General features: G+C 35.8%; 1 protein-coding gene across 1 annotated transcript in view; it reads right to left on the reverse strand.

Moving 5' to 3' along the window:
• SHTN1 (shootin 1) overlaps window positions 1-25,401 on the reverse strand; it is an 81,842-nt gene that overhangs the window by 37,575 nt on the left and 18,866 nt on the right. Inside the window, exons 3-8 of the mRNA XM_034440227.3 lie at window positions 22,748-22,808; window positions 15,956-16,050; window positions 11,496-11,664; window positions 9,348-9,445; window positions 8,203-8,284; window positions 4,084-4,178 (exon numbers count right to left, since the gene is read on the reverse strand). Of these exons, the coding sequence (XP_034296118.2) occupies window positions 4,084-4,178; window positions 8,203-8,284; window positions 9,348-9,445; window positions 11,496-11,664; window positions 15,956-16,050; window positions 22,748-22,808 (600 nt within the window). The remainder of the gene's footprint in view (window positions 1-4,083; window positions 4,179-8,202; window positions 8,285-9,347; window positions 9,446-11,495; window positions 11,665-15,955; window positions 16,051-22,747; window positions 22,809-25,401) is intronic.

A 25,401-nucleotide genomic window follows, 5' to 3' on the forward strand; every position in this document is an offset into this window, starting at 1 on the left:
ATGGAATGTTATATTAATTATGGTTATACTGTGTAGCAGGTGTTTTTCATTTTTTTTCCAATATAGATTAGTCTACACATAAGAACCTTTCTGTAAGTGCAGGTTTTTCAGTCCATTTAGAAAGATATTACATATTAATGGACCAGCTATTATAAAGTAACTTAAAAACCATTAATGCATCTAAATGAAGAGTTATTGTGAAGCTTATTATTAATACAGTGCATTGATATGTCTGAATCAATAATATGCAATCTTATTATGAAAGGAGCAAAATTCCTATACAAGAAGGTCATGGCTGTCTGGATTATAAGCATTTTTCTTTACAATTACAAAAAGCAGATAACAGCATTTGAGCTTTCTGCATGTAAATGTTCACTGTAAGGATTTTAAACACAATGTCTGCCAAGTATTTACTAAGGAACCTATAATGAAAAGGGCACTGTAAGTAACCAAGTTAAAGATAGTCACTATAGTTTAAAACTAACTCTATTATTTACATCGTACATATGGAATCTTTCTTGTTACAGAGAAAAATTGAATTAAATGATAAGAAAGGAAGCAAATTCTTTCTATCTTCTCCTTTCTACTTCCAGTGTCAGATTTCATCCCTGTCCTTATTATTTTAGATAATACCCGTGATGGTGAGGTGGGCACACGTGCCATTGCCATCTGTTCTTCTGGTTTCCAGTGTGTGCATGCGTGCTGGCCAGCTGGTCTTTGCATGCGCCGGAGTGCTGGAAACCCGAAGAACAGCTGGACAGTGCGCATGCCGGAAACATGAACACGAGCTAGTCGGCATGCACATGTGCACCGGCCAGCTGGTCTTCAGGTTTCGGGCGCTCCAGCGCACACGCATATGTTCTGGTTTGGGCACTCAGTACCGAAAAGGTTTGCCATCACTGGACTATAAAATCATGTAGGACACATTTTTTTCCTACACATTAAAAAAAGTTACGATGCCAGGATATGCCATTGTATACAACCATCAACACATTTTGCGAACAGTGTTTTTTTCACAAATAGGATATTTTTTCTCTTCATCACTGTTAAAATGGAGTTCACATGGATGCCAGAATTTATTATTTCTAAGCCCCCCAAAACAAGCATGTTAAAAATAGATAGTTTTATCATAAATATAAAACAAAGTCAGTGAACTGTGGACACTCTCACAGGCTTGAATAATAATGTATTTCTGCTTCTGGGTGAGGATCAATTGAGGATTAGATGTCCCTTCTTTTTAAAAGTTCCAATAAAATTATATATTATTTTAAAAAGAACAATTCTGTATTTCAAAGGCTCTGGAACTCATTGCCTGTGTTGACACGCCAGGGAAGACAAATTATGAAATACAAAATGACACAAACTCTACCCTTTTTTGTATGTAACGGATGGAGCTTGAGTTTTGATGTCATAGCACATTTCACATTCTGAAAAAATCATGGCTTAGAATGAGAATTATTAACACCATGGTATGATTATCACTTAATGTTCCCAATATAATCATCATTCAGTCAAGTCCTTTGCATTATGAGGAGCTGAGGGAAGAGAAAATAAGGATAACTAGGATTTATGAGGAAAAAATAGAGATGGCTGTGGTGGAATGAAGAAATGGCTCTTTGTAATTTCTCTCTGGACAAGGAGAGGACTTGTGATTGTCAAAGTGCTCGTCATGAGGAGACCAAAAGACCAGCAGTTTGGAGGTCTGGGAGCTGAGAGTGTAGTTAACTTTTTGCTCAAACTATGGCCAGCGCCTTTGAAAAGGTTTGCAAACTTCCTTTTGTACCGACTTTCAGAAATGGCTTATTAACTGCTTTTCAGCTATTAGGAATCTTTGGATCAATAGGTTGTACAGCAATGGGTGAGTTTCCTTCAATCCTTAGTGAAAGAAGTTTTAAATAAAAGTTCAAGGACAATTGTTTTCTCTTGGAATAAACAGTAAAAGGGTAATTAGAAACTTGATTTTGGAAAGTTACAGATTAAGAGTCCATAAAGATTTTTTAAAATTATTTTGGAATTAATTATAAGAATTCTTCCATGGGAAAATACTTTTGTTTCGAATTCTCTTTAAAAAACACAACAGGATGAAACTTTGAGGTTGAACACTAGAGGGAACCAAGAGGAACTAAAAATTACAATTAAAGGAGAATATTTACACTTGATTCAATATTTACACTTGATGATAGAATGGAGCAAACTATATTATTAAAATATATTTTAGAACAATAGACCAAGAATTAATTTTAGGAATCTGCCATTCTATGACTGTGTTTAAAAGATGCTTCGGAAGAGAATAAGCATTATCAGGCAAGATTGAGACTGATTTGAAAGTGGATTTAAAAATAATAGGCTACATGAATGATATGGAAAGAGATGCTATATTGGACATACAAATAAAACCGCTGATGTCTTAATAATCAAAAGGGATATATAAATAAGAAAATCAAAAGTATGATCTGGATAATTTTTCTGTGGTGGATTTACAAAAGAGCTGTGAAGAATTTTATGAGAAGAGAAAGAAAAAACGAAAACAAATCAAGTTCTAGAACATAATGGACTAAAAATTAAGATTGTTCAAAGTAAAAGTAATTTTTTAAAAAAATTAAGGTTAAAATAGATATGTTGTTATCTCTAGTAACTTTAACAGACTTTTACTGATCAGGAGTGAACAAGGCTTCAAGGTTGTCTTAAACCTTCTATGAGACAACATCATAAACCATGATCACGGTATTAATGAATTGCTGCTTTTCCGTGATATGTTATGGTCAAAAGAGAACCCTGGTAGCGCAGTAGACTAAAGCACTGTTATTAACATCAACTGCCTGCAATTACTGCAAGTTCAAATCTCACCAGGCTCAAGGTTGACTCAGCCTTCCCTCTTTTCTAAGGTAGGTAAAATGAGGACCCAGATTGTGGGGTCAATAAGCTGACTTTGTATAAAATATACAAAAGTATGAAGGCTATTGCTTAATGCATTGTAAGCTGCCCTGAGTCTCCGGAGAAGGGCGGCATATAAATCAAATAAAAAAAAAAATAGTTCTTAATTTTATAAACAGATCTATTTTCCACTGGATATTTATTTTCCAAATAATTTACAGGAATAATGAAATACTGGAGGGTTTCTAAATGTTTAAATCAGCTGATGAATTATTTAAATTCAACCCACCCAGAAGCAAAACCTGATTATGTCAACATTGCTGATTTATTTCTTAATGATGTAATCCACAGAATAAATCCTCTTTGAAACTGATTCCACCTGAACACATTCCACCTGAATCATGAGAAAACAAAATCTTTCAACAGGATAAAACAGCCTTTCTAGGTCCTTAGAGAAACAAGAAGTACAAAAGGATGTACCCCATATCCATCTATCACAACATTAACGTTATAGATTATTAGAGTATCGTAAACTACTTCAAACTTTGTGGCACAATAAACACTGGTATTTCAATTTTTATATAAATTATTGTACATAATTAATGATCAAGTGAGGGGATATGGTGCTTATTTGCTTGCATACCAGTCTTTTTGAGAATGTACACTGATTAATGATAAAAAACCCCATCTCATGGAGAAGAAAAGAAGTTAATTTATGGGTAGGAGAGTTAATCTCAATGTAATACAGTATATGCCACATATGCAATTTTGGTATGAGCCCTGTCAGTCTAAAAGGAAGACTCATACACGGGCAGACAATACATTTGACATTAAAACATTGGCATTCATCACAAGAAGCTGGATATTGTACACTGGATAAAATATCTCCACCAAAAAGTCAGAGAAATATGGTCAAGGTCAAATATAGATAGAAACTCCCCAAGTAAGCATCAGAACAATAAACACCCATTTACTGCAGAACTGAAGAGTTTTCATCTGAAGAGAACTTCGCAGCATGTTTTTTATTATCTTATTATTAAATCCATCTTTACACTGTCACATAGCCTGTATAAAGTATCCATTTATAAAGCAGAGAACTAAAGAGAAAAGAGCTGGAATTGAAAAAAGCCATTGTTTCTTCAGAACATTTTAAAAAAAATGCTTGCTATGGTCCGTTCTCTGATCAGAAAAAGCTATTAACTTCCATACCTCTTGTGCAAAGTTTTCTGCCCTCTTCCGTAGGTTTTTTTCCAGCTCAAAGTTGTCTTGGAGTTCTTCATACTCGTCTACTGCTAGTACAGACACTATGTGAAATGAAAAGGAGGGGAAGAAGGAGGAAGGGCAGTTGTAGCAGTGGTGGTGAAACAAAACACAACCATGAAACATGCCATGAAACAAGATTATTTAAAGTGTAGCAATATGGCTGTAAGGAAGATATTTTCTTCTTTTCTACTACAGTGTTTGAAATGTTGTAATTAATTATATAAGTAATTAGACATATGAACTAAAGTGGAATGGGAGGTGTACTTGTCCTGCTAGAAGGAAGGAGGGACAATCGTTGACTGCCCGCAAACTGCTCCCTTCAAGGTTAGAAAGCGAGACTGAAAAATGATGTAGAAAAATGACTGTAGAAACAAGTTTCTTTAAGGTAAAGTGAAAAACACTTTACATTCCATGGCAAATTAGACAGAAGTTTGATGACTTGGTCCAGTGATGTCAGAGGCATCTAACAACAGATATTTATAACAATAAAAGAAGTGGCCATTTCTTGGCTCATCCACATAACCTCCTTCCTAAAATATCACAATGGTTTGTTTACAGTATCTGGAAGAAAGGATCTCACAACAAACTTTGATCTTGTGATCAAAGTTGTCACTATTGCCAGTGACAACTAATAGTGATCAACCTGTCACTGTTGCCAGGTCAAAAAAAACTACACAATGTATCCTAATGTTACATTGGAACTTGCCAGTTCAACCCAGTTGTGAGGCTGACTCAGCTAAAGATGGAAAGATTTATCCCACTCATATCAAATAGCTCATACTAGCTTCTCCATTCTGTATGGGAGCAGAGAGAAAGGGGGCTTCTCGACTGCATCTCTAGGTACTAGTCCTGCGTGAGAAGCATTCATGGCTCACTGCAAAGAAAAAGGCCTACTGCCACAAGGAATCTCATGACTAGGCTGACCCAGCATGATCAGAAAAGAGAAGGAGGGATAAATACAGGTGCATTGCACAGGTGATCATGCGGGAGGAAGAAGGAGAAAGTACTCGTAGGAAGAAGGCTCTGGAACCCAACCTTTCAATTCCCACAGACTCAACAAAGTGTTATCCACTATGTTGAAATGAAATATTTGTGAAAGATTAGGGCCCTGTATACATGATTGCCCAGGAGACTTACCTTTTATTTCTCTTTTTAATTGGAAGTATAAAGTCTCTTGGATTTATCATGAAGTAGTAATAGCAATAGCACTTAGACTTATATACCACTTTACAGCCCTCTCTAAGCAATTTAGAGTCAGCAACAATTTGGGTCCTCATTTTACCCACCTCGGAAGGATGGAAGGCTGAGTCAACCTTGAGCCTGGTGAGATTTGAATTGCTAAATTGCAGGCAGCTGGCAGTCAGCAAAAGTAGCTTGCAGTACTGCACTCTAACCACTGTGCCACTGCGGCTCATGTATGCAAAATAATGGCATATGCTATTGATTCTGAATACTTTGGCATTATAATTCTTCCAAAATCATTAAATGTTAACAATCTTATTTAAGCCTAGTGAGTTAATCTGTATACGGTTTTAGTTAAAGCATTAACTATCATTCAGTAACCTGAATACTAGTCATCATAGAATTCAGATTATATTTCCCACTTCAGTTATAAATAAGTATTGATCGGATTATTGAATGGGGAATAGAATATTTTATGATCCAACTGCCAAGGTTATAAATATATCAAGGTCTTCAAAGGAATCAAGTAGCAATTAGTAAACTAAGTCATCCTGATGTTTCTTGTTTTGATTCTTACATTTCTTGAGTAAGTTCTGATAGAGAGTAACGATTTGTCTGTCTTAGATTCTTACAGCTCCTATATGTGTGCATACTTCAGGGTCTAGAACATGACTGTTTCCTCAGTCTAACATGTGGCAGCAAATTCCATGCAGTCACAAGAAATGATAAAGATAAACCTATGTGATTATAGTATACATGGTATACGATCTAATATGGGTATTTGTTTTCTCAGGTTTTTGCGGGTGTTTGTATGTAGGTCTTTGGTTATTCGGGTCTTCTCCCACATAAAATTGGAAGTGTAATATGGGTATATAGAAACATTTGTAGTGCTAAAAAGTTTCTTCCAGGCAATCAGAGGAACTTTATAAATTGACATTATTATATTTTATACTGTCTTGCCACGCAAATAGCAGGGGTGAAATCCAACAGGTTCTAACAGGTTCTGGAGAACTGGTAGCAGAAATTTTGAGCAGTTCGGAGAACCAGTAGCGGAAATTTTGAATACCACCTCTGGCTGGCCCCAGAGTCGTGTGGGAATGGAGATTGTGCAATATCCCTCCCCTGGAGTGGGGTGGGAATGGAGATTTTGCAGTATCCTTCCCTGCCAGGCCCACCAAGCCACACCCCGCCTACCAAGCCACGCCCACAGAACCAGTAGTAAAAAAAATTGGATTTCACCACTGGCAAATAGTGCAATAATACAGTTCATTTTAGAAGTATACCTGAACAAATACACAAGGTAGCCAAGAGTTCCTCAGATACAGTTCTATCTAAATCAATTGTATTGTTGCCAAAGATTTATGAACAGGTATGGAGAAAAACGAACAATCTTGCCATTATTCCCAAATGCTAAATTCACAACTGGAAATCATTGGAATGTTAGAGGGGGTAAAAGCATATACGCTGGTCAGCAATGCAAATCCTTCTGGACCTTGGTTTCTATTGGTCATAGAAGAGTTCATTAAGACTATACTCTTTACATTTCTATCCCTATTCTTGCTTGCTTGTATAAAGGTACACCAGCCTTCATCGGTTTGATAATATCTTGTGATTACCCAATACAGATAGCCTTCAACTTACAACCACCATTTGGACTGGATTTTCAGTCACTAAGAGATGCTATTGTTAGCAAGCCATCACATGACCAGACTCGATTTTATGGATATTTTTACTGTGGTAGTTTTAAAAAAAAATCCTGTGGTAATTAAGAAAATCACACGGCCATTAAACAAGTTTGACTTTCCCAGCTGATATTGTTTGTCAGAACCCGGCTAGGAAGGTCACAAGTCACAACCATGTGACCGCAAGATGCTACAACTGGTCATAAAATGAGAGCTGGTTGCCAAGTGCCTGAATTGGTATAACATCACCCTGGGAGTGGTGTGACAGTCATAAATTCAGGGACATGTCATAAATCACTTTTATTAAGGCTACTGTAGTTTTGAACCATTCTTAAAGAAATTACTTTTTAGTTTAGCCATGTGTGCAAAATTATGCCAAGAAATTAGTTTACAGTTTGGTATGTTGCATCAATCTTGAAAATTGTGCTCCCATGTTTATAATAAATATGGCTAAGTGTATTGTGTGAACATACGCATTATTAAATTGAGTACTATACTGGTAAGATTGTTTGAGGATCGGTAGAATTGCAAAGAGAGGCAGTGCTTTCTGGAAAGTGATTATTACACCTCCAACCAAGAACAGCTTTTATCTCAAGGCATGTCCCTGCACCAATTTACTATACCAAGTTAACAATTTTAAACATATGAAAGTGCATCTTTCATTTTCATCTTTCAGTTTTCATTTTCTAGTTAAGATAAATTAGATCTGGTGAGAATTTGCCTGGATTTTCTGGCTGATTCTGATTAACCTCTTATACATTCTCTATAATTTAAGGATGATTGGTCAAGTTTTATAGTTACAATGCTTATTACAATATCCACAAGAATGTGGCAGTAACTTATTGTACTCTAATCCTTGTCTCAGACATAGATCTAGAAATTCTCATCAAGTGGATCAAAATCTGATAAGTGGTCATCTCTTAGCTTCTAAGATCAGATAACAGGTGTGTGGAAATTTACAATAAATACATCTAAATTTTATTAATTATTCACAGGTACACATATTGATAGAATTTCCATTAAAAGCCTAAGATATCTCTGGCTAGTAGAATCTGTAGATCTAGTAGATTCAGAGATCTGTCCCTGCTCTGGATCTCTGTTACGTCAGTTATCCATCTGTCCATCTGTCTACTCATCAATGCAACAACATTAGGTATTAAAGTATTACCATTAAGCGTTCTAGAGAAGCATACATACGTACTTCGATTACATTTTTCCAACAACTTGTGATGGTTGTGAACTTCCGATGCTAGGACTTCATTTTGTTCCTTTAGTTTATTTATCTGAAAAACAGATGAGCCAAATAATGAGATTATCAGAGAAACTTAAACACTAATAATGATGCTATGAACATTCAAGAAGTTTTCTTTAAATCTATCAAGCTTCCAATCCAATTATCAATTTTAAGTGAATAACAGCAACCAGGGAGTGTACCAATATTCTTCGTTATTTCACTGATGTATTAGTTTCTGTACCAAGTAGCAAACAACTGTTGGATTTCCAGCTAAAGAAGCAATCTGAAACAACCTTTCCCCATTTACTTCCTAACATCTTTGGTCAAGGTTATAGCCAAATGGTATTAAAACAGCTAGAATGCTTTAAATGCTACATTAAATGGAACCTGCCTTGAGAGGTAGCAATTAAATACTTTGCAGCTCATGCAGAGAAAACCCTTGCTTATGAAGAATTAAGATTTAGCTAGCAAGACAGCTTACAAAGGGACAGGATATTATTAAGATGTATAGTTTAAAATTCTTGCTCTAGCTTTGACTAGCATAATATCTACCATAAAAATCACAGCTTCCAATCTCAGCAACTGAGAATAATCTGTTCGCTTATATAGTGGATCACTTTTCATGAGATGGACGACTACATAAATTTGATTAATAAATAAATAACAAACAACCAGGTAGCAACACCCTGACCATGCATAGGTAGTCCTCAATTTATAAATGTTCATTTAACAATGTTTACAAAGTTTACAATGACCTTGGAAAAAGCATTTAAAACCTGTCCTCGCGCTTACAACCATCACATCATCCCTTCAGTCATATAATCACAATCCGAGCACTTGGCAACCAGCTTGCATTTACAGCCGATTGCAGTCTTTTGAAGTCATGTGACTGTAATTTCTAAACTTCTTAGATATTTTCTGACAAAAAACTGCCAATTAGGGAAGATGGATCCACTTAATAACCACATTAAAAATAGTCATAAAATCGCATCTGGTCACATGACGACTCACTTTGCAACCTCACTGACTTACAATGGAAAAATCTGTAGTTGTGGTCCTAAGTCGAAGGCTGCCTGTACAGTGGTTCTTAGCCCTCTAGCTAAAATACTTACTTCTGCTATTCCTTCTACAAATGTGCTCTTCAGGTTTTCCAGTTCGATGACAGCAGTCTTCTTCTCCTCTTGAAGTGAGATAATTTGATCTCGCAGATCTTCATTTTCAAGAACAGCAGTGGCCGTTCATTTTTCATTTTAAGACAAAAAGGAACAGGGTAAGTGTAGAAAAGCTGAAGAGCAAAGGCATTCACTGTTTTTTGAATTATTAAGCATGCAGAGGTTTCACGTGTCGGTGTTCTCACAAACAGTAATGGTTAACTAGCCCTTTAATCTGTGTTTGAGGAGTTTCATTGTGGAGATTTTCAACTCTGAAAGGGAAGATTCTCAACTCAGCTATACAAGTTATCTCTCAGTTTTAGAGAAAGCTTCTTTTTTAAGGAAGACACAAAAATTATTTGCTTATTCAGCCGTTCTATTGTAATAGCTGTCATCTCATTTTCTACTTTCCTATTTCATCATTCTAAATGATGGAGCCAAAAACCATAACTAGAAATCACTACCTAGAGAGATTAGCATTCAAAATTAAGGCACATAAAAATAAACAGCTGTGTGCCATTTAGCACTACAAAATAATATTAAAGTACTACATTTTAATGTAATTAAGATTTAAATACTCCCATTTCACGCAACCCTGAACAATATACAGTTAGGATAAAAGTATATAATCATTTCAGGAAAAAATTAAAAATCAATGTAACCCCCAAACCAGACAATTCAAACGAGCAGGGGGGAAAAACCAAAAGTAATTTTAAAATTATAACTTTAAAAAAAATGGACTAGTTTCAAAGTAATCAGTATAATCAGAATTATCAGAAACTGTTCATAAACATCAATTTTATAGCAGAAAAAAAAGCAAGAAAAGGAAGTGGGTGTGAGTTTTCGTAGAGTTCCTGAATAGCATGCTATAAACTGTATATTAATTTCTTCATTAAATACATTATTTGATTCAGTATCATAATTCCCATTTTATGGAAGGCTGGCCTGCAAAAGCAGTACAGAATCTGAAACTATGAGTCTATGGATGAGGTTTAGTTTAGGTCAGGAAACTGACTCAATTTAAGCCTACAACTTAACTGCAAAAGATTATGCTATGCTATTTAACCTAATTCCAATGGCTTAACCTCCCCCTCCTGAATTAAATAGTGACCCAGACACTTGTCAGTCAGTCCAAAACAATGCATCTGAACTTCTGCTGTCCTACTGGTAAGTCCTATTATGTTCTTGCTCTTCTGTTTACAGTAAGTTTAGTGCTGAACGGTTTGTTTTGATTTGTGAGCTTGTCACTTACTCTAAGCAAGCTGCTGTCCTCTTTCAACATAGGACTTCCACTAATTAGGGCTCTGCATCAGGAATGGGGAGGTTCCATCTTCAGAAATCTATTTAGTGTTCTAGTTTTTTTAGGTTGGTTTGTCTGACTCCTTACACCATGTGTTCCGGCAGAAGCTGGAGGCTTCATCCAAATATTGCACAAAAATGCACATTCCAACATTTTGATGAAACAAACTCTGTTAAGTATTTGCCTGAATGTCATGACACAATTACAAAGGGGGCACAGTTTCATCATTCCCCTAGTGATTCCCTGTGGATGTGCCTGAGTCCTACGCGTTATATCCCAAGGTAAATAATATGGAATCAAGAAACATGGGAAGGCATCACCATAGAAATCCACTCTTACAAGGGAGTGAGGTAAATTCTGTCATAAATTAGCAAGTAGCTTCTATATATCTGAACTGATCTGAACCAAGAACTGGAGCTAACTAATGGATAACGAGGCTACTGAAAAACAAAAGCCAACTTCAACATCTCTCATCATTTTTTTTTTTTGATGTTACAATGAGAAAAAGAAGTGCACTTGATAAGTGCCAGCTACAATGCATATAAATGGTATAATAAGATACATGTACAGTACACTTCTCACAGTGTAATAGCCTTATCTTTCTGGTGGCTTTCTGGTGGTGGAATTCACTTGCCATTATTCTTAGAGAGCAAAGCATCTGGCCATTCTAATGAGGGATTAGAGGGACTGAAATCCAACACATTTGGAAACTATTAGATTAGGGAAGGGTATCTATTACAATGAAACTGGATCTTCATGTTCACTTTTTGAAAATGAAAACCCACTCTAATCTTCAGAAAAGCACTCACCTTTTATTACCTGCTGGCACTCCATTGAGTCACAGGCTCCAGGGCTAACTTCTGTGTCCGGACAAGATTCTCCATCATCAATGTTAATTTCTTCAGTAATGATGTCTGGCCCCAGTTTTGCCATATACAACATGCTGATTCTTTTCAGCGTCTTGTTCTCTTTGCTCAGCTACAAAATGTCAATTACATATTCTGTTGCTATGAATTCCTTAAATTTTTTTTTTCTTTTGAAGGAAAAATAAACATGTCAGATGCCCGTAAAGTCGCCAATGGGTTTGGCTGAAGAGAACAAAATTAATGGATTTTTCATTAGCCACAATTAAATTAGGGAATTCCTTATCCTTCTAGCATGGCATGTTAATAATTGTGATCTATAAAACCTCTTTATTTAAGAAGGCTTTCATTTAGTATTTAATACAATTTATTTCCCTGACTTATTTTACTTTGTGGTTATATTTTAATGCTGTCTATACTGAGTGATGCATGAGCAGCAAAAGAGAAGAGGACGAAGGGTCATATAAATATAATAAGACTGGCATTTCTTGAGACATCAATTTCAATGTAATAGAGCAGATATCGGCAGTTTTTCAGGCTAAGGTTCTACCTGGTTATTGTGCTGCAACTGAGGACCAAGATTCCCCAATGTGGGTGAGGCTGTTAAAAAAATTAAATGTTATTTATTTAATTTAAATGTAAGCTTAATTAAATTACCATTAATTTCATATTAATTATATAACTTATGTATTTAATATTTTCTGCTATCGAATTAAAAATGATAATTCAAAACTTTTATAGAAATTTTGAGGGCTTCATTCAAGATTCAGAACCTCCATAATATATAAATCATAAATCATGGCTCCTGAGAAATGATTTGAACTAACTTGCAACGTTATAATATTTTATAACTTTACAGTTTAAGTTGCAAGAGAAATGGGTTCATAAGGTCAACCTTTTTTTTCCCCCTTTAGGATATCTTGTTAGCTGCTACTTCTAAGGATATGGGAAGGAAGGGCACGATATTGTTATAACTGGGAACTCTAGCCCCTCTCCAGAATTCAAGCATTTCTGAAGGTCCAGTAAGTACACAACAGCTCTTCCCTTCAGTAAAGAAACACACTGACTTTAATCATCCATGAATATACTGTGGCTTTCTAGAGGGAATTCATAGAGTTCTAAATTTTATACTCTAAGGGTTAAGCTCAGACGGAAACTTTTGAATGTAGGCCAGTGCTTTTAGTTATAATATTTAATTGAATCCAATGATACATGATCATCAAGTTTGTTTGGTGAGTTGTGCACTTTAATGGATTAAGTTACTGCTGCACATAGCAAGCCACTTTCTCATCCTTTTCCCGAGGTGGTGCAACAGGTAATTTAATATAAAGATTTTTGCTCTCTGCTTCAATATAAAAAAGGGGGTACAAAAATAAATTATAAAATCAAAAAGGAAGAAAAAGAAAAGGGACAAAGCCTTATAATGTATACAAACAACAGCTCAATTTCTAATTACCTTGGTGACTCAGAGTAATATTGATAAGGTTTTTTTCATCATGTCGTGTCAATAGAAACTCAGTTCATAAGAAGAAAGTATTCATATAAACAATTCAAGTTTGTAAATTTGGAATAACACTGCCTGTCTGATAAAAAAAAATAACCTTTTTTGCTCTGACTCATACTCAATAGCTAAAAGTATAAATAGTTCTTCATAAAGTAATAGATTTCAAACTCTGGGAATAACATTCAGAAACACAGTCATACTTTTAAACTATTAATTTTCCAAGCTATGTTAACAAGCATATGAAGTAAATGAGCCTAACGTATGATTGCTTTGCAGGGAGAAAAATATCCCAAAGAAAAATTAACTGACAGCTTCTCTTGCTTGTAAAATTGGAAGCACATCGGCCACAGCTCACTACAAAATGAAATATGTTGGTGAACATAAATGCCAACATTCTTTTTCAACAAGAACTATGCTGTTGTTGGATCTGAAACAAAAACATTTTTAAAATGCAGGTTAGAAATGCAGGCATCAAGTTTTTCAAACTAAGAGCAGGCCTTAAGATTAGATATTACCTCTGTGCCATTTGAAACCTTGCCAAATTCTTGCTTTAAATACAGTTTACAGTACTAATTAAAGCAGCTATAGATTTTATTTTTTAAAAAATAGTTTTTAAAAAACAAGGCAAGATGTAAAAGACAGAGTCGCAAAAAAGAATCCATTCTGGGAGGAGCACAATAAAACCTAGCAGACAACAGCAAAGCCAAATCATCATACTTACTTCTATACCCTCCAATCCCTTTGCATCTTTCATTTCTATCCTTGAATGTCCAGTTCCATTAATGAAAGGTTATTGTTTCAAGGTAGCTTTGATTATTCATAACTTGTACTATTTTATATACACACAGGCTCAAAATTAAATATGAAAAATTAAACAGTAGAAATTGGGAATGCTACATCCAAAATCTTGCATATCAGCATCTGATGCCATCAGAATGCAATGATTCCATTATACACTAATTTGCCTAACCTTTAAATCAGAGTAGCTGTGAGAGCAGAAGCTGCAAAAGGAACAACTGCACTTTATATAAGCATGTCTAATGATCTTGAAACTTGGTAGGAAGGTCAGTAATTGGAATGACATACAAAAATAATATCTCTGTCCCATTCCATGAATAATTTTGTATTATACAATGCAGAACTACGGCAGAAGCTTCTATTTCTAAGAAATAATCAAGGACCAAGAAAAGATCCTAAAGTAAAAATATTACTCTTCTCTTTTCAAAACTACATGAATTATCATAAACATTTTGAGGATGTAAGAAACATACTGCTTCAAGAGACCTATTGGATACTGGTGCAATTTATCAGAGTTGAAGTGGGGATTAGTTTCGATACAAAGAAAAGCTAGAGTTTGTTTATCTATTTTTAAAATTCTCACTCATCAGGACTAAAGCAGTAGATTGGTACATGCTGTTCGATTAGGTATTAATGTATTTATTTATCGATTTGACTGGTGCATGTTGGTGCATGCTGTCCAATAATGTATTAATATAGTTATTATTATTATTATTATACACACATACACACAACAGAGTGATCATTATTACACCAGCCAAATAGCATTGTGCCACTGTCTTATTTTACTATGTATCATTACATAAAAAGAATGGAAAGAAAAAATCTATGCATTCATGTTCATACTGATAAGTTCTCATTTTATAAATCCTTATATAGTATCATTATGCAAACAATCAAGTAAATACCTATTCAAAGTACACTATTAATGCATCTACATTTTAAAAAATACTACTGTGGAATTTCTGCTCTATCTGAAGTAGAGAAAATTCAAAAATGTACACACATACACACACACATGCACACACACACACACACACAGAGAGAGAGAGAGAGAGAGAGAGAGAGAGAGAGAGAGAGAGAGAGAGAGAGAGAGAGAGCGCAACACACGGAGTCATGGACCAGTCAACATTGCTAATGAAATTTGGTTCAAAATTGCTTCAATCTATTTTCTGATGATGAAGTGGTTGGTATGTGTTTTTCACAACTAAAAAAAAATACCAAAGAGATAAAAACATTCTTTAATAATAATAATGCACTTCTGATGAGATGGAATATAGAAAATTATATACTTGGCAAATTCATCAACCTAGATGCAATCAACAGAGCATTGCGGGTCACCTTTTGCTTGCTCCATAGTTTGCTTTCATAAACAATCACCTGAAATGTAATACTCTGCCTGACTTTTCCATTTGATTCAGACCCTGAAAAGCTCATTATTCTTTTATGTGACAGACACTCAGTATATTTCTAAACCTGTTTATCTGTTAACCCAGATGCATAAAATACATGTGGGAGGAAGGTGTCAAAGAATATAAATATGAATATATTTACGAAAATATTTATGAATATATATGCACATATTTGTAAAATAACACTTTTCTATTGTCCTTATATTTCTCTCCAATCCCCAAATATGAACATCATATTTCAGGGCTGCTTCATTCGAACATGTAACTCTTAACACATAATAAAACTATTCTCCATGAAGGGATTTTATTATGCACTAACTCTAAGAGTATAACCAACAACACTGAAAAGAAAAAGATACTGGATAGTTCTGTATGTACAATGGGACAATACTGACAATATTTTGTCCCACTGAGTAAATATGCCACACTATATATTTATTCAGAAGGAAATCCCACATAAAATTTAATAGGATTTCTGCCAAGTAATGCACAAGCGTTTACTGACTGTAACCCCAAAATAACTCTGGACAGAACTGTAGTCTCATTTTCTGAAGTAAATCTCATAGTTTCTCTAGTGCACAGCAGCCAAGAAGGTATTGGCAAGGCTGTTGTGTGAATCTGTCCTGACCAACCGATTACCCTAAGACTGTGACTTCTGAACAGAGAATGTAAAATATAAAATTGTTTCTTACCTTAGTAGCCAAAGCTTCTGCACTTTCACGACATGTCTTTTCAATCTCTAGGTGGTTTTGTATACAGCTGACTTCTTCAATAACCATATGAGAAACTAGAGAATTAGGGTAAAACCCATGATTCATATAGTTTAATATGAGTCAAACCTTCTCCATATATTGTTATTCAGAAAAACATCCTATGCTCATGAATATTTCTTGGACTGCCACATGTTTTAGAATGTATATAATTGCTTTTCATGTAGCACAGACACTACCATATGAAACATAATAAAATGATACATTTGGAAGATTATGAAACGGCATTCTTGATTCTCACTGAGGAAACCCTCCCCAGTGCTCTAGTCCTACAAAGATACACCTTGATGTCCCATTTCATGCATCTGATGAAGTGAGTTGTTGCTCATAAAAGCATATGTCTTTTGATAAAATTTGTTAGAATGTACCGATGCCATCAGGCTGTTTCTGATTTCTTTGTATTTATTTGTTTGCTTGTTTGTTTGCTTGCTTGCTTGCTTGCTTTTTTATTAGCTGGTATACTCTTTCTTGTCTCTCTATTATTTTTGAACATATTAACGAAGACATTTTTGGTTCTTTTTAACATTTTTCCCCAACTACATCTCACTCTGCTATTTGGCCTTTCTCCGTAGTGTAGTTGGGGAAGAATGTTAAAACTCTCTCTTTGGCTTTTATTTTCAAATTGTCACTAAGTGTTTTGGGCTGCCAGACTGACTTCTTTTTAAAAAATCTTTCAATTCCATATACAATATGGGGGGCGGGATCGCAAGTTTATTTTACACCAATGTACTTGTGGCAGAGAAACAGCAAATTGCCAAGATGTTAATCCAGATGTTGGTCTATTTTATTTCAAGATTTCTTCCACTGACTCATTTAGCTCCTGTTTTTCCTGTCTCATCATTCTCTACTGTTCCTTAATCTAGAAGTCTGACCAACCTCTATCAGGAAGAGGTCACTTAGGAGCAATTGAGTCAATGGCTAGAGCCATTTCTACAATTAAAGTTATCTCAATTGAAACACTGTGGAAAAGTGTTCTCCATTTCCTAGATGCCTCATTCTCTTAAGATTTAAATATTCTGAGCAGAATTTAGATCTGTCAAAAGATCTGTTTGGAATTTCTCCCCATTTAGATCTACTGGAATGCTTTATTAATCCTGTACACAATTAGGAGTGATTATATCCTATTGCTACCAACTTAAATGTAAAACATTTCAACAGGCAAACATCTAGTTACAGGTCAATCTTCCTGCCCCAAACTGTGACCCAGATTATACTATTTGAAAACTGTTCTGTTAGGAAGAAGTGTTCTTGCACCAAGGATGCAAAAATGCAGCTCAAATACCAATTGTAGCCTGCTAGCATCTCTTTTGGAACCTCAATGCATCACATAGCTTTTAAATGTGGGCAAGAGGAATGGAGAAAGGTTTAGTCTTCTGCAGACTAAATTTCACCCTTTACAACCACTGTATCATTTTCCCCCTGCCCAAATGTATCCTGATTCTGCCCAATTTTACAGTGCAGTCCTTATATTCTAGATCAGGGGTATCAAACTGGATTTCTTCAAGGGCCAGATCAGCATTGCAGTTCTCCTCTGTGGGCCGTCCTGGGGAGAGGGAGATCGGACGGATACCTCCTGCAGCATCCTGCCGGCCAAAACGGGGCACGGGGTGTTTTGGTTGCCAGAGGCACTGCAGGCCTTTGCTATTTCGAGGCCGGCCCCATGGGCCAGATTTAAGCACCCCGCAGGCCAGATCCAGCCCACAGGCCTTGAGTTTGACACCCCTGTTCTAGATCAAGCCTAAGGAAGTTCTTGGGCTATTGGAAGTTGCAATGCCTATGTGTTTGTTATGTTCAAAATCAAGTCCTTTACAGCTCCATAGGTATGGAGTAGTGCTGAAAACTGCGCCTTAAAAGCAACATGAGAACAATGATACGCTCCATAATTATTATTTATGCTTTGAGTTCTGTGAGCTTCTGGCACTGTACCATGACAGAGATGAAAGCAAACAGACTTAACCCAAGGAGATGCGTTGTGCTTCAGCTAGGCCTGGAGCATTGCCACATGGCAGTTGTGTCTTGGGTAGAAAAGGTAAAACCAAAACTAGCCAAGGAAATTCTCTATGCTGGGATTGTGTAATCAAAAAACACAGTGGCAAAAGATTTGGCACTAGCACCCATACTTTAAGAGGCTTATCTTCTATTAGGTCAGCCCAGGCCATCCATTTTTGCTGTGTGCCATGAGCCAAGAACAGGAATAAGCAATGCATGCCATGCAGAGATACTGTCAGCAAATGAGAAGAGTGTACACAACACGAAAAAAATGCCCCAAGTAGACTGTGCCACATATTGCAAGAAAAAAATAAGTTACCAGCCAACTTGTTTCAGACTGCAATCAAATACACAGTTACTTGGAAGTAAAATCTATTAAGTCATTGTAATTAACTTGTATGAGTTTAGTTGCATAGTGGCATAAAGGAAATTACTACCTCTGAACTGAAAGTATAAAGTGATAGCTTATGCTCAGAAAATAAACTGCTTTATTATGACTACTGTATTATACATATAAAATATGTACATGTAAAACATGCACTGGGGAAATGTGCAACAAAATCACAATTAGCTATTTCTGTATCACATACATGCAACATAAATATTATGAAAAACTCTATAAACAGAACAAGAAACTATTGTTCACATGACATACTGTTCTTACATATAAATCAATGACCAAAAAGAAGACAGTTGTTTTTATCCAAGAAGGCTTTATGGTTACTTCCCATAGTTAGCTGAGAATTTAAAAGAAAGTTCTGAGTGTGTATGCGTATGTGTATAGATATATCTATATCTATCTCCTAGAAATAACTCACGGTTCATTTAAGATTAGTTAACCTGCAATTATGATTAAATTTCCAAAGAGGAAAAAAAATCTTTAAAAATGAAATAGAAAGAAAAGGTGCTAGTTTCTAAGATGTCCCGAGTTCTTCTCAGGTTGATATTAAAATTCATAAAGCAACACTAAATGGCCAGAACACTCTCCAACCTCAACATTTTTTCAGGGGTAATAATAATATGCAGCAAATGCAGGCCAACCAAAAACCACTTAACTAATTAGTAGTTGCAGTCACCGAGAAAACATGAATCAACACTGTTATTACAAGTGGCACATTTGAGTGGCATCTAATTATGACTTGATGAGCGTGATACTTGCATTATCAACATTACTCCCGCATCCCATCAGGGACTAAAAGCCGCTGATGGCATTGACTGCAAGAAACTCCCACTCAATGGCACTGCAGCACCCAACAATCTCCTTGGCAGGGGCACCCTCACTAAATGGCACGTTAAGCGTAATTACTGGCCGACATTGTAAATAAACAGGATTGGAAGTGAAAATTGTACCAAGTGCATAAGACACAATCTGACACATTGGAAGTGGCAGCCTTAATTGAGAGTTTCTTTGACTGTTCAAGATCATTTCAACTGCATTTCTCGGAGGACAGTGATTATAACTGTGGAGACAGACGGCATAATGGTATCAGCACTGCTGACAGAGCAGTGAATTAAATTGTATCTGCTGTTGTGTGAAAGCCTTGATGAGAAGTACAGATCCTTAGTGGTCTTATCATTATCACACAATGGTCATGTTGTCATCAACCTTTCTGGCTCCAATTGAAAAGAAATGATTGTGTGGTGAAGCGTCCCCCTCCCTTACCACCACCTTCTATCTCTTGTGCTGAATAGAACCAATTTTCAGAGAGCTATGAAATCACGCTATAGGGCCTAAAATGCAGCTGCTTGGCATACAAACTGGGCCCCATTAAACAGGAATCAGGCACAATATGTGTTTATGCCGAGAGAACAAATAGAAGCTGAGCACAGGCCAAGTTTATTCACAGACACAAAGCCCATGTAGCTCTTCATCAATATAATTGCCTTCTATATTGTCATTTAAATAATGGGCTCCATTATTGCTGTAAAATCCTAATATTCCTGGCATTTATTGCCATGTTTACAAGACATGTCTTTTTTTTTTTTAAGGAAGGTAGGGGGGAAAAAAAGAATCAGGAAAAAAAGTGAAGAGGCAGATAAAAGAAACCTATGACATTTTACAAAAGCAAATACTACTTTTGAATTTTAAGTCTTAGCTACTTGACATTTTATGCCTGCTTTATGAATTGCCAATATCATAACAAATACAAATAGGCCATAAGGTATTTGTGTATTTTTATATGTGATACTCATTCCCTTTCTTTTCACAGGAATTTGGCTTATAATTAGAAAATATTTGCCGCTTAGGGTGATAGCCTAAGTTTAGGATCGTTTTGAAGGAGGCATTTCATAAATGGCCTATATATAAACTAGGGTAAACAAGAGCTGCATAAATTCCTTTGACAACTCTGCATTAGATGCAAGGTGCTTAGGCTTTTTTTTTTTTTTTAAATGATTATTAACCCAACAAAACACACTATACTGACAGAGAGGAAGCATAACAGGCTGTGATACTGTTGTCATCGTTCTCAAGAAGCTATTCACAAGAGCTTTTCCACTCCCATTAGCTGTGTTTTGTTACCCTCAGACCCCCACACTGGATCAATAGAAGTGTTGTCTCATAAGAGGAAAATCTGGGTGTTTCGCAAGATGGGTGAGTTGTTCACATGTTTATCCCTTGTGCCAGAGGAAGTCAGCATCATACCTATTTTAAATCTGGTGATGTCTGGTTTTTGTATCACCAGACTTAAAAGGGAACAGTGAAGCTCAGGAAGTCTGCAACCCTGGGCTTTCAATCCATAAGCAAACAGGGCTTTTTTGATAGGAGACATGGGTGGGATTTCTTCTCCTCTCTAACTGCATATCAAAAAGTATCAAAATAGGTGCAAAGGGTAAGCAAAGGACAAAGGTTTCTTTTCATCATAACCCCTTGAAAGAAAAATGTCATCCATTTTAAAAAAAAGGAGCTTTTAGTTTCTGCTAACAAGAAAAAAATGGTCTTTCTGGCTATTGGAGCAGAACTCTGGATGTTTTAAAAATAGGGAAGCCATTAAGCTGATAATGGATGCAAGAAAGCAAAAGTAAAAACAAATAAAATGCTTGTAATCCGTAATATATAAATTTTAATTAACTGTATGTATAATGTATATGCTAGGTATTTTAGAAATAAATCACTCCTTCTCAGGCAAAGAAATACTATCCAGACTAATGGAGTTTAAAGACGCATTACGTTAGATGAATTATGCCAATTGCGAGTCACGGGAGATTAGAAAGTTAGCAAAATGGAACTAACTCCTTGGCAAAAAAATGCCAAAGAAAATGCCAAATAAATGAACAGATCTTTAAGAAGATGAGCTGTGCCCTGTAAAAACATCAGACAGATTTTCGGTCAGTCTTAAACATTTTAGACAATGTATTAGTATATGGTTTGACTTTGCAGATACAAACAGATCTGACTTTAATGCAGAAATCCACTACCATCTTTCACAAGTGTACAAGAGGCAAATGTTTGTAGATAAAATCCACTGTGGGGAGAACAAATGTTCTGCAAACATTTACACGTGTACAGGAACTTTGGCTGGCTACATTCTTTTCTGTAGTAGTATTTATTTTTTTGTAGTCCTTTTTGAACTTATTTGCTTTGGATCAACTCCAGCTGGGTCAAATTGGGCTAGGACTCTTAAGCTTAACAAACAAGGATTTTGAACATTTTTGAAAACTGTGCTATCAGCTCCGCAGAAGGGACAATTATAAATCTGGAAGAAAGAAGGAATGTAACTAAAAGCATTTTAAGAAATGCTTTATTCATTTTTTTTTCTGCTATGAGAAAATAATTTGGAGTAGAATGGATCTTTCATCCTAGCTCAGTGGCCCTGGGATAGGCAGATGCCTATCTGGAAGTGGCACATATAGATGGCCAACTAGTAACAGAACAAGGTAAAGGAGCATCCCCAAACCTTTCGAGCACCAGGGACCAGTTCTGTAGAGAGAGGTTTTTCTGCAGAGCGGAGGGGACGTGGTTTCTCATTCTGCCTGTACCCTGCAGATGGAGCTTTGCTTGTTTGCATGGCCCGGTTTCTGGCATGTTGTGGCCCAGTGCCGGTCCATGGACCAGGGGTTGGGGACCCTGAGATAAAGGATACTACTTCTTATGCTGTCATCCCAGTGGACTTTGATGACTGCCTCCTCCAACATAAAACAATCTATACGTAACACATTGGTAATGGTCAGCATTCCTTCCTTCCCAATTATGGTATATTTAGGCAGGCATGATGACAATTTTGAAACAGGGTGTAACTACACAAACTGGAGATCTAAATCTAATAGCAGTAGTCCAACTTTATATATATATAAAAGCAAGTGATGGAAAATAAATACCCAAAATAGTCTATATGCAAAGGCCACCAATGGAAATTGGAAAAGCTTTTATTTGATTTTTATCTCGCTTTCATTATTTCATAAATAACTGAAAGCAGCAAACATATCTAATATTCCTGCTTCCTCCTATTTTCCATACACAACAACCCTTTGAGGTGAGAAAGAGAGCGACTGGCCAGTCTCACATAGCCAGCTTTCATGCCTAAGGTGGAGTCTAAAAGTCAGAGTCTCCTGCACATTATTAATTTTGGGTGCTGGGAGTAGATTTTAAAGTATATGAACTGCAAAAAAAAAAAAAAAAAAACCTAGAAAAATATTGCCACTTCTCATAAAATAACTCTGATCATTAAACATAAATAGTTGCAGCTCTGGAAAGACTAAACTGATTTTTGCTCATTTAAACCTTACCTTTATGCAGTTCTTGCAGCTGTTTGACCACTTCATCTCTTTCTTGCTTGAATTTGTCACACTGGAAAAAAATGTTTTCATATTAAAAAGGATTACTTTCTCACAATTGACAGTAAATAGACCAAAACAAGGAGTTCATTTAAAACTGCAAGAACAGCTTACAACTAAATGTGAAAGAAAAGTAGTGGGTGTTAGGGAAGAAGCTAGTATGGGGAGTGTAGGGAAGTTGTACACAGCCATTTCCAGGGTAGACAAAATTGTTACATTAACACCGATCACTGCCTTCCGAGGTCAACAAAGGAATAGTTTAACTATGCACAGATTTGAAAATGCAAGATGAAAAAACTTAAGATTTTAAATTCTGGAGTCCAGACTTATATATAGGCCTTGAACTGTATGTGCAGCAATAGGCAAATCTTGCAAATAGCTTCATTCTTGTCTATTCATGTAATTTTCTGTTGCATTAGCGAAGTCTTGAATAAGAGCTAAGATTCTAGCCATTTATGTATGCAAACTCCAACCACACATAGCTAAGAGTGAATTTTTCCATTTAAACTTAGCTCTATCCTATATCCCAAATTCTTTCACATTCAATATATATAGTTTGGATAATTTTCACGTGAAAACTAAGAGCAGCCTTTATTATGTCTTTATATTTACTTTTGTATTTTATCAACAGAGTTCACAGGAGTACTTCTAGTAGAGAGTTCCATTAAATGCAATACAGAGCTATTCCATCCTTTCTTTCTTTCTTTCTTTCTTTCTTTCTTTCTTTCTTTCTTTCTGTCTTTTTCTTTCTTTCTTTCTTTCTCTTTCTTTCTTCTATACAAAGAAAAGTAGGGAAACATGAGAGAGTAATAACTAGGATGCTATGTAATTCTATCAAGCAGACTGTCTGGATGTACCGACTGTAAAGCTCCGGTGATATAAAAATTGTACCTACAATCTCGTAAATAGTACAAGCTTATTCTTCCATTGTTGGGCTTAATTCTGTTGTTAAGGGGTGCATGGTTTTTTTCTGAAATAAGTGGATTTAAGCTTGTTTTTAAAGGGAGTCTTCCTTGGCTATCCTATTTTTCGCCATCTCAGATAACTTATAATAACTAACAGCTTTGTGTTGCACCCACTCTAACATGCAATCAAATGACTTTTGTTTAAGAACTGCTTCTGTTTTACCTACCACCACTAATAAAAAAAACCTAGTAATTGGCTCAGCAGTGTTTCTCAACTTTGGCATCTTTAAGATGTATGGACCAACTCCCAGCATTCATCAAGCTAAATGTGAACACGATCTTTATAAATTTATTATATAAGTGGAAAATCAACGATGCAGGACATTCACAATCATGATTTTCTTGGTGTATTTCTAAATATGAACAACCATAGTGAGAGGAACATGAATTGGATTGTAAATAGCAACAACACTTAGACTTATATACTGCTTTACAGTGCTTTACAGCCCTCTCTAGGCAGTTTATAGAGTCAGCATATTGCCCCCAACAATTTGGGTCCTCATTTTATCCACCTCGGAAGGATGGAAGGCTGAGTCAACCTTGAAAATAGTTATGGAGACATGGAGAGATTTGCCTCATGCTACTTTCTTTGGAATACCATGCCTTCGTAAACAAAGCACTTTCTGTGGCAGGGTGGATGAAATTATGAAAACAATAAATAGTTATCCTCCATTCACTAGGGTTGTCATTTCAGTTTGACTCAGCTGTCCTGACTTCTCTTCCTTTAACCCAGGAAAAAAAATCCTGGCCAAACATCTCCCATGTTCCACTGCACATACCTTTAAGCTGATAGCACCACCAATACCCCAAGACAACAATAACTTTATTTGATTGAAATTATAACTACGACTCTTCCAGTTCACTCTAAATTTAACTGAAATTCTAGGAACCTGCACCTTTCCTTTATAAAAATAAAACAGAATGAGATGCAATCTTGGAGAGCAGCTAGAATTAAAACATTTCATTCAGAACCCAACTAAGATTTATATGACAATGTAAATGCCTACCATTTTTGTTTAAAAAAAGACGCTTTGTATCTTAGAATTTAAATGAATGGTCAAGGCTATCAAATCTAAAGATGCCAGCTGCTGTACATCCTACATAATATTCTTTCTTCAATCTTAACTCACATGCACAAAAACATCTACACAAAGCCAAACATGTTTGAATATGTAGAAGTAAAAAAGATATCTTGTATATTCATGTCAGAGATTCAAATTAATAACCTGAAAGGCATGAATACATAGACAGTTTTTTGTAAATCAACAGGTTTTATTTACTTAATGGGAAAAGTCTGCTAAAAATGTACTCTCATATAGCATCCTCTTCCCATCAATAGAAATGGTTTCTATTAACAACAGAAGCTATCAAAAAGCATACACAGAAAGGGAGGAAGAATTACAAACCCTAGTATAAAATAGATATAATTATTTCTTGCTTATTCTCTTAATATGCAGCTTCACATAAAATGTAATCCACTTACCTCTTAAACCATAGCCCTCCTCTGCCTTTAGTCAAATTAAACCAACTCAAATCAATGTTTATTATTGAAATAGACCAGCATAAGGCATAGGAAAGGAATACAGTCAATAAAAGAAGACACAGAGGTATCAAAGATATAAAATAGTGTAGAGAATATAA

The sequence above is a fragment of the Pantherophis guttatus genome, chromosome 6, assembly GCF_059756535.1.
Source record: "Pantherophis guttatus breed Tessera chromosome 6, ASM5975653v1, whole genome shotgun sequence".
Lineage (NCBI taxonomy): Eukaryota > Metazoa > Chordata > Lepidosauria > Squamata > Colubridae > Pantherophis > Pantherophis guttatus.